The sequence below is a fragment of the Eptesicus fuscus genome, chromosome 9 (genome assembly GCF_027574615.1).
Source record: "Eptesicus fuscus isolate TK198812 chromosome 9, DD_ASM_mEF_20220401, whole genome shotgun sequence".
NCBI classification, from domain to species: Eukaryota; Metazoa; Chordata; class Mammalia; order Chiroptera; family Vespertilionidae; genus Eptesicus; species Eptesicus fuscus.
This window is the reverse complement of record NC_072481.1, coordinates 38,974,870-38,992,954: the sequence shown is the minus strand read 5'-3', so window position 1 is coordinate 38,992,954 and position 18,085 is coordinate 38,974,870. Positions and strand designations below refer to the sequence as shown.

The 18,085-nt window shown below is 45.1% G+C and overlaps 1 protein-coding gene across 1 annotated transcript in view; it reads left to right on the top strand.

Annotated features, from left to right (window-relative positions):
* Positions 1 to 17,298, top strand: part of C8B (complement C8 beta chain) — a 46,247-nt gene extending 28,949 nt beyond the window's left edge. The window contains exons 9-13 of the mRNA XM_054720750.1: positions 1,554 to 1,682; positions 4,750 to 4,913; positions 12,134 to 12,287; positions 14,593 to 14,661; positions 17,093 to 17,298. Coding sequence (XP_054576725.1) covers positions 1,554 to 1,682; positions 4,750 to 4,913; positions 12,134 to 12,287; positions 14,593 to 14,661; positions 17,093 to 17,244 — 668 coding nt within the window. The 3' untranslated portion in view covers positions 17,245 to 17,298. The remainder of the gene's footprint in view (positions 1 to 1,553; positions 1,683 to 4,749; positions 4,914 to 12,133; positions 12,288 to 14,592; positions 14,662 to 17,092) is intronic.
* The last annotated feature ends 787 nt before the right edge of the window (positions 17,299 to 18,085 follow it).

Here is an 18,085-nt window from a genome sequence, read left to right as displayed (position 1 = left end):
TTTATTTCCCAAATATGTTTCTTCCAGAGTCATGGACATCTCATCCAACCCGGGGCTCCAACTGAAAACCTATGAGTCAACCTTGGTTATTTTCCTTTCCTTTCAACCTATTAGCAAGTCCCATTAGCTCCAGCCCCAATCACCTTTTCTCTCTATCTTTACCGTTTCCATCTCACCCCAGCACCAGTCCTCCTCAAACGGTGAATGTGAATTATTTGAGAATCTTGCAAGAGGCACATTCTGATTCAGTAAGTTTCAGGTGAGACCCAGGATTCTGCATTTCTAGCAAGTGTGGATGTGATGTCCATGCTGCTGATCCACAGACCACACTTTAAATATCAAGGTGGGAGTTCTTCACCACAGCCTCCAAAGTAATATACAACTCCCCTTCCTCCTCTGCGATCCTCTCTCCATACAGACAATACAGGTCTTTCCAAGTGTAATCTGCAAGTCTAAGGTGTGATCCTGCTTCCCAATTGGTATTATTTCAAACAGCGTGGCACTTATCAGGTTAAGGGACCTGCCCCAGGTCACACGGTTTACAGTGGCAGAACCGGGCCTTGGTTATCCTTCCAGTGTGCTCACTAGAAGCCACAGGGTACCAAATATAAATGTGTGTCATGGTGGCCTCAGTCTTACCAAGATCAAGGGTTCCACACCAATAGTTTATAAAGGGCTTCCATACTTCCTCAAACAGGCTCTGTGATCAAATAAGTTGGGGGAACATAAGCAATCCCACTTTAGGAGTTTCCTAAGCACACAGCCATGCCATGACCTCTTCACCTCATCTGATGCCACACTGGTCACACTTACTGGACCACAGAGGCCCCTTTGCTTATAGAACCTACTGGTACAAGAATTATAAGTGACAGTATTAACGGATTCATGTTTCAAGGAACATGCATGGGGCAATACTGATTACCAGACAACCCAAGCAGTCAAAATTCCTGTTCTTGCACTGGCCTCAAAGTGCTACAGGAAGGTGCTACAAGGCACCCTGAGGTTTCAACGAGCCAGGGGAGGAGGATGCCTTGAGGAGAATTAGAGAGGGGCAAGTGGGAAATGATCCAAAAATGAAGAAGGAATGAGGAATTGGCCCCTTTGCCAGGTACTGGACCAGACATTTCATATACATTACCTCAATCAATTTACAAGCTCTCTCTACTGCATCGAAGATTAGAGATGGGTGGGTCGGGGAAGGGAGACATTGCGACAGCCTATATTCCCTGGACCAGTCCCTAGAAACTTGATAAGGAACCACGTTTTTGGAAAAGGACTCTGAGCACTTCCTCTCGTGGGTGGGTGGCAAACGCCCTCAGAGTCCATGCGGAGGCTGGGGGGAAGGTAGTCCTGGTTTCGTATTCGGTCTCGGTCCCCGGTGCAGAAGCTGCTTGCATTTCCTGTCATCAGTCTGGTTTCCCATTTGTCTGAACCTGAGTCCCTGTGTGGCCATGACACCCGACAGGCAAGGGCTGGGCCTCTGGGATCAACCACAGGAAAGGCACAGGCTGGATTACCTTTCAGTCATGAGCCTCTTTTCTTGCTTCTTGCAGATTATTCTCTTAAGGATATTCACGCCTGTGCCCAAGCAGGTTTTAGAATCGGTGCTGCCTTTAAAGCAGTCTACCTCAAGCTCGGTGTGTCCATGGCCCTGTGCGAGGGTGTGCTCAAGGAAATCAAAGGTGAGCATCAGGGGCACATGGCTTCTCTGCTTATCATCTTTCCCTTCTAGGACTCCAGGACTTGTTCTTTCTTTACGTTAAATACTGGATATTCCAAGGCATTTCAATTAAAATAGTACGTCAGCCCTGGCCGGGGAACATTCTCCACACACTAAAGGTTGTGGGTTTGATTCCTGGTCAGGGCACATATCTAGGTTATGGGTTTGATCCCGATTGATATTTCTTCCTCTTCTCTCTCTCTCTCTCTCTCTCTCTCTCTCTCTCTCTCTCTCTCTCTCTAAATCAGTAAAACATATCCTTAGGTAAAGATTAAAAATTATAATTCACTTAATAAAAATGTGCCTACTCCTACTATGTGCTGGGCATACAAAAATGAATAAAATTGTATTTCTGTCACATGAAGTAGGCAAACAAGGAACCAATGACAAGACAGTGACATGCACCAAACCCAGTCGGGAGCATCAGGGCAGGCTTCCTAAGGGGCGGGAGGGGGGGAGGGGAGGGAGGGAGGGGGGGGGAGTCATTTGATTTGTCGCTGGAGGAGTAAGGAACCAAGGTTGTGCTTTAGGCAGGAAAAAGATCTAACAATGGAAAATTAGTCTGGGTCTGGGTGGGAGTTGGCCTGGCTAGAGGTTAGCATGCTAGAGCTGGGGGAGGCAGGTGAGGAGGCTAATGCTTCCCTCAGACAAAGGGCTTTACAGAGACTAGAAGAGCAGGCGAAGCCACAAACCATACAGAAGAGCCCATGTGGCAGGAGAGACCAGATCAGAGTGTGGCTGAGTTGGAAGGTGCATAATGAAGCCAGGGTGTAAAGCCAGGCATCTTAGGAGCAGGAATCTTGAAGGCCATACAGGGGAGCTGGGAATCAATACAGCCAGTGGAGTGGGAAACAGAAGCTGATCAGCAGGGCTGCGGTCCCCAACCCTCTGCACCTCCAGCAGCTCTCTTTTGTCTGCTCTGCTTACTAAGCTTATGCAAAGCAAGTTCCACAGCCAAAGCAAAACAACAAAAATCAATCGCTGGTCTCCTGCACTGTGGCTGATGTGTGGATGACATTTGTTGTTTGTTCATTTTGGTGCTGCTGGCTCAGAAGGTGCGTCCTACAGGTGGAGGCACACATAAAACATAGGCGCTCACCTTAACTGGTTTGACTCAGTGGATAGAGCGCTGGCCTGCGGACTGAAGGGTCCCAGGTTCAATTCCGGTCAAAGGCATGTACCACCTTGTTTGTGGGCACATCCCTAGTAGGGAGTGTGCAGGAGGCAGCTGAATGGATGTTTCTCTCTCATCAGTGTTTCTAACTCTCTATCCCTCTCCCTTCCTCTCTGTAAAAAATCAATAAAGTATATTTAAAAAAACACATAGGCACTCTTTAAAGACAACTTGTGAAGTAACCCCCATCACATCACCAGATGGAACATTGCTCAGCACCCCAGAAATCCTTGCCAACCATGGCTCCTCCCTTCCTTCTGGAGATGACACCATCCTGACTCCTCCTTTCTTAATAGTTCTACCTCCCATATGACCCACTGACCAGTGGCTCAGTGTGGCTTGTTTTCTAACTGTTTATGGATGGAACATCATCTTTTCAATTCTGTGGGTGGGTGTGTGTTTTTTTTTTTCATTCAACAGCATGTTTTTGTGTATAACTATAGTTAGTTCATTTCCATCGCTGCATAGTATTTTTCTGAATGAATACAAGTTTGTCCATTCTGTTGAATTTGGGTCATTTGCTATGTCATGCACTTAGAATCAGTGCTCCTATGAGTGTTCTCACACAGTCATCTGGTCCCTGTATCTCCAGAAGCTACACCTAGGAGTGGAATTGTTGGGTTGTCAAGGATGTACTTTTTTTTAACTGTCTTCTAAAATGGTTGTCCCAGTTTATCCTCCTACCACATTATGCCAACCTGCCTTCATATGGTGCATGGTGTTGCAGGCTCAGAGCTGAGTAGTTACTTGACACCAGTTCTTTTGGCCTTGGGCACATAGGCAAATTAGAATGGAATGACTCACTTGTATGATGGAGGGCTTTCTGGGAAACTCCATGAAAAAGCAAATCACTTTATAGTAGACACACTTTTGTAGGTATGTATCCCGTGAAGAGCCCAGCCTTTACAAATTCTCCCAGCTTTGTCATCCCACACAGGGAAGTGCTAGAGCTTAGAGTTGGGTAGGGCTATATGCATGAATTCCTTCATACCCAGTGCCTAAGAACTCTCATCTGCAAAGTAAGGATTATATAGGTCTATGTCACAGTGAAGATTGAGTGAATACATGTACAACATTTAGAGATTAGTGATTAATGACTGACACATAAATGATCAATAATCTACCTATCTACCAATCTACTTACCTATCTATGATCTATCGATCTACCCATATGAATGTATATAAGTATGTATGTATGTATGTATGTACCAGCTATCTACTAATTATTTACATACTAGAGGCCCAGTGCATGAATTAGTGCATGAGTGGGGTCCAGCCGGCCCACCCCAATTGGGGCCGATCAGGGAGGAGTGACCGCAGGTGGTTGGCTGACTGGCCCTGCCCCCAATCGGGGTGGTGGGCCAATTGGGGGCCGGGTTGGCCAGGGGGAGGGGCCATGGGAGGTTGAGGGAGCCAATTGGGGCCCCGATTGGGCTGGTTGGCCGCCACAGTGCACATCATAGTGACGGGTCATTCCAGCCATTCTGTCATTCTGGTTGCTTGGCTTTTATATATATAGATCTACAATTTATTTATCTAACCATATCTATCTATCTATCTATCTATCTATCTATCTATCTGATATCTACCTTTCATTGACTCACTTAGTGACGACATTTATGGATCCTCAAAATAAATGTCCCCTTGTTCTGCCTCCAACTTGTGTCCTATATTATTGGGTGAGCTGCCTTTTACCCATTGCTATGTGACTTCCTTCTGGCAGGGATGTGTCTATCCACTTCTCCTGGGAAAACTCAGTGAGTATCATGGTACCCAGATTGTTAGTTGGCTTGCAGTAAATGCTAAGGTGCAAAAGTAGATTCCCTGACCTCCCAGGTCTCTGTGTCCATATCAGACAGAAACAATAGGAAAAGCATGGTAGAGGATTTGGTGGTCCGTGTGCGAGGAGGAGCAAGTGAGTACATCACCGCCCTGGCCTACAAGGACCTGCCGACAGCGGACCTGATGCAGGAGTGGGGAGACGCAGTGCAGTTCAACCCTGACATCATCAAAATTAAGGTACCGTGGGCGTGGGGCAGCTGCTCTATCCATCCTCCCCTCTGCTCTGAGCCAGGGTATGGGATACAGAGCTCAATAAGGCCAACCCTTAATCTTGAGGTGCATACATGAAAATGGAAAATATATCTGGAGTGAACCAATTACAGTGTAACTGCTCAGCACCAGCTAGTGACCTCCAACTCCCTCTCACTGAGGCCCCCACATTGCTAAAGAAAATTAAACACCAGCTTCTAACTATAGCCTTCTTACATTAATATTGTTTCCATTCCATCAGAGAATTACTCATTCAATCATTTGCTCATTTAAATATTCATTCAGGCAACCAACAAATAGTTGCTGTGTTTCAGTGATGTGATAGGAACTAAGGTGCTGGAGGAAAATAGAGGGAGGTGCAAGGGTGAAAAATACAGTCTATGCTGCACAGTAAGACACACTCAGTCATAACTCTCTCACAGGACAGGATAACACATCATGGGAATCATTAACATCTTTTGGGCACCTACTATTCCCATGACACTCAGCCAAGGGCTTTCACAGTGTCATTACATTTAATCCCCACAAGTCTGCAAGTTAATATGTTTATTTTGTGGCTGATAAAAAAAAACCAAGGTCACAGAGGTCGCACCCAATTGTGGCTGCTTGGGAGTCTCCATTGGGTCCAGACCGGAGATCTGCACCTTTCCCCTCCCCTCCAGATTTTCCTGCGGGTTTAGAGAATAAAAAATAATGATCCCAACCACCTGTCACCCAAACAAGAGCAGTTTTGCAAACTAAAACTGAAAGGACGTTTGCCAAAACAAGACTGTCACACACATCAGCAGTGGTAGGTGCTTGCCTGTGGGGCCTTCAGGATGGTGTCCATGTCATACTGTACACCATCCTCCTCTTGCCATCATGTGTACAGTCATTGATGGTCCAGTGTCAGCCCCTGGAGGTTTACTGTTGCAGCGAAGGAGGGCAAAGAGAGGGGCTGGAGCTCCGAAGCGAGACTCTGCAGTTCCCAGCCCTGTCAATTTCCTACAGGCTTTTTATTTGTATGTCAAATATATTGTTTATGCAGAACAAGAAGGCTGCCATTCACGTCCTCTATTCAGTAGTGACACTTAGGCAAGCATCGAGAAGGATAAAGTTGCAGGCAGCTCCAGAGAAATCTGGGGTTGGTTGATGGCATGGTGACATTGGGTGGCATCACATACGGGCATGGGAGAGAATATAGGGAAAAATACGTAGATCCCTAGTATTTACATTTTACTTATCTCTTACCTGAATTTTTTATTTAAAACTGAATTGCCCTGATTGCCTACCTAAGTAGGTTGGATGTGCCACCCTGCACATTGGGAATGTCAAGTGCCAAGTATAGGATGTGATATGGGATGTGGTGTGTGTGGGGAGGGGAGGGGGCATGTTAGCATGCTAAGCATCTCAACCAGGCCTGCAGACAACCACAGGTGTAAAGCACTTTACTGAAGCTCAGAGGTTTCTCTGCACATATGGGATGCTATTCATATCCTCTATTCAGTGGAGGGCTCTGGAGGGCTGTGTGGGCTGACGGAGGGGAAGAGGTGAGAGAACCAGAGATGTTTTCAGGAGCAGGGGAGGCAGGATTCTTGGAGGTGTTGATGTACCTCCTCTGTCTGTCCCTAACCTGAGTTGAAAACATATATTCTGGACAACCCACTCCCTCATGCAGTTTCTGGCAAGAGAAAACTACAGATGGCTTCCCATGGTCTCTGAGGAGTTCTTCTCTGCAGAGTCACTGACCAGGTAGCTGAAGCTGTGATTGCTTCCAGGACAGCAGGGCCCACTATGGAAGCAATTTCTAGACACAGGTGGTGGCCAAGGCTTATGCATAGACCTGCGCTGAAGATCACGATCATGATTCCTGTAGGAGCCAGGTGGGCAGGGCAGAAAGCCACAGAGGAACCTGTACACATTGTCTGCTGGTAAAGTTGAGACACAGAGAGATGGCTCTCTGTTCAAAGGAGAGTTACAGGAAAGCGATAGGCAAATAAAGAGCATTCTGAACACAGCAGATTGACATGACATTCAAGATGCAGGAGGCAAGGGTACATCTGAAATATAGAAAAACAGAAATAAATTTGGAAAGTATCTGCTTTGTGATTATAACAAACATCAAGAAAACGAGGAATTGATGAACTAAAAAATAGAAGCTGAGATGTTTAGACACTAATCAGATGAAAAGGGAAGTAGCTGAATACAGGGAACCAGGAGCACAGTAGCAGAATTAAAACCCACATTGGAAACTATAAAGAACAGAATTGACACTGCAGGAAATTGAGTTGGTGATGTGGAAGGGGCTATAAAAATGTTCTTAGAATGTAGGAGCGAAAGACAATGAGATTAAAACAATGACATGAAAGAAATATGACGGAGAGAGCAGAGTGGAAATCAAAATCTCGGGGCCTTCTTCCTGAGAAAGAGACAAAAGTAAATGTGACTATGCGTTCATCACACACATAATGAGGGGAATTTCCCTGAGCTGACAGTGCCTCATTGAAAAGTAGGCAAAAGTACCAGGGGAAAAAAACTATACTGAAACACATCCTGGTGATGTTTTTGTTTGTGTTTTTTTTTTGTTTGTTTGTTTTGTGTTTACTTTTAGAACAAATATAGCCTATAAATATAAAAGTCACACTGGCCTTAGAATTCTTTGCAACACTAAATACCAGAAGATAATGGAGTAACAACCACAAGGTCTGGAAGGAAAAAGCTTGTGGCCCATTGAAATGATCCTTAATGGATAAGAAATCCCAAAGATATGTTGAGATGTTAAAGGAAGTACGTACAGGGTGGCCAGATTTAGCAAGTGCAAATCCAGGATGTCAAATTAAATTTGAATTTCAGATAGATAAGGAATACTTTTTGAGTCTCAGCATCTCCTCAGTATTTCATGGACTATATTTGTACTAAAAAGTCATTTGTTGTTTCTCTCAAATTCCATTTTACCTGGGAATTCTTATTTAACTGGCAACCCTAGTCACCAGGCCTATGATCCATGTACATTTCTCCAGTGGTCAGGGTAGCTAGATTGTGGTCTGAGATCCAGGCTGATAGAAGACGTTGTATGGAGCTGGGGCATTGCCTAAGATAGAAAAAGTATAGTAGCGAATGGTGCCCACAAAGATGTCAGGACAACCTAGATTACACTGAAGTAAGAACAACACCCAAATCTCAGTGACATGTTCCAAGGTGTACTGGCCAGGGGGCTTTCCTAACATCACTCAGGTGTCCAGGCGATGGAGGCTTTATCTTGGCATCTGCTCCCAAGATCGCCACAGCAGTGGTGAGGGAACAGGAAAAGTCAGCTCACTTTGCTCCCAAGGTGTCACCAGGGAAGGGACACTCCCTCTGCACACCTTTCATTGCCCGAAACAAGTCACATTGCAAACCTGTCCTTAAGGGTGGCAGAGATTGCAGCCCTGCCACCTGCCCAGAAAGCAAAGAAGCTGACATATTTGCTCAACAGTGATAACCAGCACACCATTCTAAAGCAGCTTCGTCAAAGATGCTCTCAAAGCGCATCACTCTGACCAAGGGTAGGTTTACAATACCGATGGTGTGGTAGCATTACCTGGTAAGATAATGTTAGACTTAGACTGCTGGATAGCACCCTTAACAATAAATTCTGAATTTCAAATGAGGAAACCATGAATATCTTTAAATGGCAGGTTACACACCAACAAATTAATTTTGCCACAAATGAAATTCCAAATGTGTCTGCAATTTATAAGACACATCTCAAAGAAATAGACAACACTCAGAAGAACTCAGAGGATGAATAAAGATGCAAAATTTTCAACTTCTCTAGGAACTAAAAATTAAAGTAACAAAGCAATATTTTAACCTATCAAATTGATAGTTATTAAAAATATATAACAATGTCCATTGAGAGTGATGAAATGAGCACTTTTTATAAAATGAGATGGGGCTGTAAATAGGTACAACCCTTTAGGAAAAGAATTTAACTTATATATCCAAACTTTTAAAATGCTTATAGCTTTTGATTCAATAACCCTAAATGCAGAATCAGCTAAATAAATAATTTTAAAAGTTGGTAAAGATACATGTATAAAAACATGCCTTGATTTATGTTGTGTGTTATAGCAAAGGAGAAAAGAAAAAAGGAAACAACCTAAATATTTAATAACAGGGCAAGTGTTATATATACTCTGGTTCAAGCATGTCAAACTCTAGGCCCGGGGGCCACATGCCTCGTTTATTTGGCGGTGTTAGCCTTTGAGTCTGATATGCTTGTTCTAGTTCATCCATACCTCAGGATTCTATGCAGCCATAAAAAAAAAATCTTTTATGCTCATAATATGATGTGAAGTGAAAAAAGTGGAATATAAAACTACACTTGTCTTAAACCACCTATTTGGGGTAAATATTTTTCCACCTAACGATCCAAAAATATATACTTACAAGAAACAGACCACAATGTTAATAGTTCAAATCCTTTCTCACTCCTGTGTGGCTCCTGTTAATCTATTTAACTTTTCTGTGTCTTAGCCTTTTCATCTGTAAAATGGGAATATAGAAGACCACCTACCTGACTCATAAGATTGTTGTGAAGATTCAGTTAGATTATGTTTGTCAAGTATTTAGTTCAGCACCTAATAAATGCTAGCTATGGCAATAATTATTATCAATGAAAATGTCAAGCACCAGGGTCCATTGTAGAGAAGTGCATGGCGCTGAACAGAGAGCACCCATCATCTCTGCAGCAATATGATAAGTAAACTTTTTATAAGGGCAGGGATGCTAAGGACCCAATAGTCAAGGTGAGAAATTGGGACTCTGTATTTTGGGGAAGAGATGGGAAGAAAAATGAGGGAGGAAAGCAGGGAGAGAGGCAGGGAGGAGGAAGAAGAGCAAAGAGGACCAGCAAACCAAAGAATAGGCAGCTGTGTCATATTAAGTTGATTTAAAGAGGGAGATGTGAAGATCTGAGAGTTGCTGCTCAGAACTCCAGCAAAGTCTGAAAAATGTGGAGAACGCTAGGATGAGGTTAGAAATGGAAATAGTCAAGCCACTTTTATTAATAGTCATCATGAACTAGTAGGAAAAACAAAGGCATTGGGTTAGAACCCTAGCAATGTTATTTTATGAGTTATCTGACTTTGTTCAGTTATTCAACCTCCCCTGAAAACAGGACTAATAACTGCTGCCTTATGAGAATGAAGTGGGATCATATGTGTAAACCACCAGCACAGCTTCTAGCGCAAAGTATACCTGGAAGACTTATTCCAGTTTTGCCTCTGACTTTCTCCCTCTCCTGGAGCAAATCTCAGTGCTGATAGGAAAATGTCTGGGTGGGTAAAGGCAGCCTTTCAGGGTTCTCTGAAGGGAACGCTGCTGTTGGAGCCTGTGGTTGGTGTACAGCAAACCCTCCCCCATATGCAGGCCAGCAGGCTAGAAGGTTCTGCAAACAGCCTCTGGATCAATTCATTGACCACAAAACGGTGAGACAATGGGACCACCAAGGGGCCTTGCTCTGCCCACTGGGGCGAAGGTCAGCATCAGATGCATTAAGAAATGGAAGCAATTTTCTTCTCACTGGAGGTTTCTATTAGGCATGATTGCCTGCATTTAGACAGACCCTAAACTGTCTAGGGCTGGATTAGGGCAGGATCACAAGCAAAATCCGGAGAGGAACCTGGCCCTGGAGCTGAAACTAGAGCCAAGAGACTGAACAGTTTTAACTACCTTTGGGATGTGGCCTCTGGCTTTTTCTGACCTACAAACACCACCACTTCCATCTGTGGCTTCCAAGTCTCAGGCACTGCCAAGCTCTCTGAGAGACCAGCATCCCTCTTTGTGCTTCTACAGTTCTGCTATGTACACCCTCTCCTCCATGCCTGCTGCTACTGGCCTGATGGTAAGGTCTTCAATCCCCCTTGAATTGATCCACTTTATCAGCGGTTTTCACTAAGCTCAGGGCTGAATCCCAGAGGCAGAGCTGAGGAGTTTGTAGCCCTGATCTTCAATTTATAATCTAACTAGAGGCCTGTGCACAAAAGTCATACACTGAAGTGAGGGGGGGCGGATCCCAGCCTGCACCCTCTCCAATCTGGGACCACTCGGGGGATGTTGGGATCGGGCCTAAACCAGCAGTCAGACATCCCTCTCACAATCCAGGACTGCTGGCTCCCAACTGCTCACCTGTCTGCCTGATTGCCCCTAACCGCTTCTGCCTGCCAGCCTGATCACCCCTAACCACTCCCCTGCCAGCCTGATTGATGCCTAACTGCTCACCTGGTGGGCCAATTGCCCCCAACTACCCTCCCCTGCTGGCCCGGTCACCCCCAACTGCCCTTCCCTGCCAGCCTGGTCATCCCTAACTGCCCTCTTCTGCTGGCCTGGTTGCCCTTAACTGCCCTCCCCTGCAGGCCTGGTTCCCCCAACTGCCCTCCCCTGCCAGCCTGATCGTCCACAACTGCCCTCTACTGCCAGCCATCTTGTGACCACATGGGGGCAGCCATCTTGTGCAAGGGTGTGGTGGTCAATTTGCATATTACCTATTTATTATATAAGATTAGAAGAGAGAGATTTCAACACATAAAAAATGTAACAACAAGTAAGCAAAAGGAATTTGTATTGGATGAGTAGTAGAGTATTGTGAGCATTTCATGTTGGAAAGGTGTTCCATGAGCTCTGGAGCTTGGGAAAGGCTTCCTGATAGTGGCTCTGGTACAGTGTGAATGCTTTTGATATATTTTGACGAGGGAGTGATGTTAGGACTAGGTTCCTTTAATACTTTCAAAGAGCTGCTTGAAAATCTCCTCCTCCCCCCATCAAAGGAGATGAACCACCTGGTCCTCTCTATCCATTAAAAGTTTCCCCTGTTACCTGTGCTGTAAGTACCCGTTAGTATGCTTGTCTCTACCTTTGTATTCTGAATTTCTTGTGAGTGGGTATTTTATATTTTCCTTACTTGTGCTGACTTCCTGGCACTTAGGAAGTATTCAGTAAATATTGGTTGGCCTGAACTTGAATGAGCTTATTTGTGGATAGCAGGTGGAGTGGGACAGAGAGACGATGGGGAATCTATCAATACGCTGGGGCATTTATCCAGTGCCATAGGGATCTACTTTGGGTTTCTGTGCACTGACCCCTTGCCCTTTCCTGGGGAGCCCTGTTTTACGCTTCTATTTGATGAATGTTTTCCGCTGACATAAATGGCTTTGCTCGCTTCCCAGGCATCACCGCTGTATGAGCTGGTGACCTCCACAGACTTCGCCTATTCCAGCACAGTGAAGCAGAACATGAAGCAGGCCCTGGAGGAGTTCCAGAGAGAAGTCAGCTCCTGCCTCTGTGCCCCCTGCAAAGGGAATGGGGTCCCTATCCTGAAAGGTACCATTTCTGGGCAGCTGGTGTCCCTGGTGGGAGCCATCATGTGGAGGGCTGGTTCTGGGGCCAGAACATGTTATCAAAACCACATACCCTCCAGAGTAGTTCAAAGAGAGTTTCTAGGTGAATCCCCAGCATCTGCCTTGAGCCCCAGGGTATGTCATGAAGCTCTTTCCATTATCTCAATGGGGGAAAGAAGGGGGCCCTGGACACTGGAGCCTCCTAAACCTGAGCTTCTTCAACCTAACTCAACATTAGGACCATGGGCATGCCTCGGAGACAATGCAACCCCGGTTACTGACCACAGTAACAAAGTGGGTATCTCAATAAAGTGGGTATCTTAATCTTTTTGCTGGTGGGGAGTCTTGCCTTCCCTCTGAAAAAAACAAAAACAAAAAATAAAAAAATAAACAAAAAAACAAACAAAAAAAAAGCAACACCTGTGAAGGGGCAATAAAGTGAAGGGCAATAAAACAAGGTATGCTTGCACTTGAGACCTTCAGAACTACTGATGCTTGGGCCCAACCTGGATCTTGATATGAGTATCTCTGGAGAAGGACCCTTCACCAGGATGGTGACACCCTCCCCACCACCCTGGGTGTGACCCACAATTGCTGAAGTCCCCACCTCTCCTGGACACACTTAGGAGACCCCTGCCCTCAGGTGCAGCTCAAGGCAAAGTGTAAACCATTCCTCTGAGGCAGCAGATCCCATCCTGGGCTGCACGTGAGAATCACCCAGAGAGCTTTTCACAAACACAAAGCTGTTGGTCCTGCCCAAAGTAATTAAAGTGAATCCTTTGGATTGGCCTTTAAAAAAGCCTCCCAGATGATTCCACTGTAGAGTCAGGGCTGAGAAGCTGTTCTGTAGCTGAATTCAGTGGTAGACAGGATCGAGGATTTCGATGAGCTGATAGACTAGTGAGTGTTGCACTGAACTGCACTAAGTGCTAGTAGAAGTGTCTGTTAGTCTAGCTCCCAAGGAGTCAGAATGTAGGCAACTAGGACATGCTGCTCTGGCTGTCAGGATACCTGGGTTCCAGCCATAAGGGACACAGTAGGTGACAGCAGCATTAAACTGAAGACAGGAGCAGGCTGAGGCTTTGTGGTCTGTAACAGAAGTGGGGATGGACTCAGGGAATTCTTCTGGCCAAAAAGGAAGCCCTGGGCTGAGCAGAGGAAACCGTTTGTGCATCTCCTGACCAAGACATGGTGAAAAGATTGGAGGACTGGGGAGGGGTAGCAAGGATGGGTCACTAGGACTTGATTCCTAACTTTGAGGATTACACTGGGGTCCCTGCAGTGGGCAGGACAAACATGGAAGAGGCTGAGGCCTGGCTTCTTATGCTCACTCCTATTGTGATGGGCTAGCAAAACTCTGAGGAAGTGTCCAGTCCAGCCTGGTGCCAAAACAGGGCACCTAGAGCAGCTGGTCCCAGCAGATTTCAACCCAGAGAGCCCATTGGAGTTGGCAGTACAAGCCAAGTGGATGGAGCAAGCTCAGCAGAGAAGATCTGTTCTCATGGAGAAAGATCCCAGCTACCCAGCGGAGATTGAGGAGTATGTGTCTACCTTGTTGTACAAGATGGATATGAGCACAGAAGACATAAGTGAAAGCCTAAGGCTGGGAAGTTCTACCATTAGGACAGGGACACTGAGTGAGGGTCAGTTCAGCAGGAAGGAAGTCAGCCACCAGCTCAAGGTTTTGACCTAGGGTTGCTGAAATCCCCATTGCCTTGTGTGAAATTTGGACCTGGGAACTGGGACCCACCTGAGGTTCTATCCTGGAGGTGAGGGAGAACATGAAGACAGGGCAGGGATGCTCGCAGGGCCTGTTTTATGAAGGACAGTCCCATGAAGAGATTCAGTGTGACCCAGATGAGAAGACTCCTGGGTGACATGTTACAGATTAACACAAAGAATAACTTACAGGGTATTAGACCTGGCCCAAGGTAGGATAAGACATCAAAGTGAGTTCCCCATCACTAGAGGTGTGCAAGCAGAGGTTAGATAATTAACTTGTGGTGAAAATGACTCTGAGCACATAAGACTAGGTCAAATATCTACTAATGAGTAGTATTCCTCAACAACCCCATATAATTCAACTCCATATGATGGCAATAAATATGTTCTTTATGAGTAAAGAATCCTCAAGAAAGGAGTAGGTATTCTTGGCACTGAACCTTCTTATTTCAAATGATTCAACTATGTCTCTAACCAGATGGGAACGCAGTGATGTAGAGAACTGAACTCCAAGGTTCTTTCATCACATGGTTATAGTTCATGTTCTCTCTGTGTTGTCTTTTCAGAATCGCACTGTGACTGCATCTGTCCCAATGGATTTGAAGGCCAAGGCTGTGAGATCACCTTTCGGAAAAGTAAGGCGCCTTTGAGAGTTGGTGGGGAAAGGGAACGCTAGAAGAAGTCTAGAGAGTAATTCGAAAGAGCAAGAGCAAGGTGGGAGTTTCTGGTAGGGAGCTGGATGCTATGAAACTTGAGATCCATCCTGGCTATAGATTGTATATTTCAGTGCTGTCACAGCTGAGAGTGTTTCATGTTATAGGACTCCTAATGGCATTTGCAAGTCTTCTGGAATGCTTACCTTTTTTTTTTTTTTTTTTTTTTATAATTTAGTGAACTCCTATTCAGTCCTCAAAATCCAGTGCAGGTGCCCCTTTGTTCTGTAAAAAGTTTCCTAACTCCCTTCTCTCCCCAAGTAGAAATAGTTAATTCTTCCTTTGGACTCCTGTAGGACTTTGAACATATATTTACTATAGGTCTTAGCACATTGTACTCACGGTTCTGTGTGTCTATTTTTCCTATATCTTTGAGTAAGGATGACATGTTTAATTTATCGGTGTCCCCATGTCCCAACACAATTGCTGCTCAGTGGTATGTGTTGAAGGAACAAATGAAAGTCTAAACTATCACTAAGATCCCCTCCAGCTCTCAAATTCTTTGGCTGGTTTATTATCTAAGAGTTCTCAACCCCTTACTCCTCCTTCCTTTTATTTTCCTTGCTGCAGCTTTTTAGTGATACCATTATAAAAGGAAATGGCACATTAAGTAGAAACAATAAACATTTATTAGGCCCTTTACTGTGTACCAGGCACCTTGCTGAGTGCTTGGACTCAGCTGGGTTCAAATTCCATATCTATCATTTAATAACTGTAGCCTTGAATACCTTACTTCACCTCTTTGTACCTCAATCTCCTCATCTGTAAAATGGAGATGATGATATTAACTTTCTAATAGCGTTAGTTGTCTTGAGTTTCTCATTAGACATATAAAGTACTTCGAATGATGCTGAATACATTGTAAGAGACAAATGATTATTGGCTAGTTTGTTTTAAAGCTAAGTAAATGGTGCTACCTACATTAAATCCTTTTGATTTTTACACGTATTTTGTAGTTTACATAAATTAAATTTGTATTTTACACATATTAAGTTCTTTAATCCTCACAACAACCTCATAAAGTAGATACTACCAGTATCCTCATTTTACTAGTAAAGGTGAAGAAACAGATTTAATGAGCCATGAACTAATGGTCACACAGTTAGTACAGGTTCAGGTCCCTTGGGTCTGACTCTACAGTCTTTGACCTTGACTCCTGCCTGTACTATTCCTGTCCCTAGTGACATGTTTAGGGTTGTTTTCACTCCCTCTCTTCCCACACCTCAACCAGGCCCCACCCAGGGACCTGCCAGCGAGTGTGCAATCGGACAGCCCCAGGATTTCTGCTGGTTGGCAGAGACCTTGGAAAAATGCTCCCCCAGTCTTCTCATTTTACAAATGGGAGGCCCAGAGATAGGAAGTAGTGTACTCAGAATTACACTGTGAGTGAGAGGCTCAGCCAGACACATGGTATATCTTGGTGGATATAATTGATCATTTGCCAATCTCAACCAAAAAACTCCCAGAGCAAAAGCAAATGTCAGTGTTATTACCTCAGTTAACACACACAAGGCTCACAGTAGATGACATAGCTCCTATTTCACACATTGAGAAATAAAGTGTCCAAAGTCCTATAGTTGAGAAGTGTCTAAGCTGAAAACCATTCATTCAACAAATATTCACTAAGGGCCTCCTATATACCAGCTCAAATGCTGGGATTCGGTACAGAGAGAGAGCAAATGAGATATAGTTCCTGTCATCATAGAGATTCCCTTTTAGGAAGAAATGCCAACATTATTTGAATTGTCCCAGAAATATATTTAAAGTTTTAATTGTAACAAAATGCTACAAAATGCTACGAGAGCTTCAAAAATGAACAATTGATAGGGAGTTAGGGTCAGGGAAGGTTTCCCTGTAGGAGTTAACACTTATACTGATATCTGAAGGGTGAATAGGACTGACTAGATCCGTGGTCGGCAAACTGCGGCTCGCGAGCCACAAGTGGCTCTTTGGCCCCTTGAGTGTGGCTCTTCCACAAAATACCACGGCCTGGGTGAGTCTATTTTGAAGAAGTGGCATTAGAAGAAGTTTAAGTTTAAAAAATTTGGCTCTCAAAAGAAATTTCAATCATTGTACTGTTGATATTTGGCTCTGTTGACTAATGAGTTTGCCGACCACTGGACTAGATGAATAGAAGAAGGAAGAGTGTTCTTGGCAGGGGGACAGCATGGGCAAAGGCCCTGTGGTAGAAGGAAGCATGGTAAGAACAATGGCCTGAAAGGACAGTTGACTGGAGGTGGAATATCAGAAACTCAGTCTCCCAAAGCCTTTTGGATTATACATCCTACCCCACCCATAGGGCACTACAGTGTAACAAGGGCTAATTCATGTTCCTTGACCTTCTTTCTTATAGATGTCCCCACTGATGGACAGTGGAATTGCTGGTCAAACTGGTCTCCATGTTCTGGAGGACACAAAACAAGACAAAGGCAGTGCAACAATCCACCTCCTGAAAACGGGGGCAGCCCCTGCTTGGGCCCTGCTTCAGAAACACTTAACTGTTAAGGAAGGGAGAGCTCCCTACTGATAACACTACTGTGGGCTGCACACAACAAGAGTTTTGAGCCCTAGGTGCTCAGGCAGCCCACCCCACACTAACTGCTCCTCCCCACACTAGCTCCCACCGCGGCCAGCCCACGGCTGAAGGGCGGTGCCATACAGGATGCTTAAAATAAAGATCTGAAATGCACATGACTGGAACACACAGTGAATTAAATAATTATAGGTTCCTGAGGGGCTTAAGCACCTTGGTAATCCTCACTTCACTGACTTCTACAGTTTTCTTTCACTCACATTTACTGTGTTGGCAGTTAGTCACTTTGAATTCCTACTGTCTATCAGTGACTGGCACAGAATGGGTGTCCAATAATGAATCAATGAATAGATATTAAGTTGTTCCTCTCTTGAGTATACTGTCTCCTTCAGTGATGATGGCAGTTCATATTTATTGAATGACTAGAGGTCTGGTGCACGAAATTCGTGCACGGGGTAGGGTTGTCCCTCAGCCCAGCCTGCACTTTCTCCAATCTGGGACCCCTCGGGGGATGTCTGACTGCTGGTTTAGGGATCGGGCCTAAACTGGGAGTCAGACATCCCTCTCACAATCCGGGACCGCTGGCTCCTAACCGTTCACCTTCCTGCCTGCCTGATCACCCCTAACCACTCTGCCTGCCAGCCTGCTCACCCCCAACTGTCTCCCCCCCCACCCCCACTGGCCTGATCACCCTCAACTGCCCTCCCCTGCCAGCCTGATCACCCCTAACCTCCTCTGCTTCGACCCCACCACCATGGCTTTGTCCGGAAGGACATCCAGAAGGTCTCCCAGTCTAATTTGCATATTACCCTT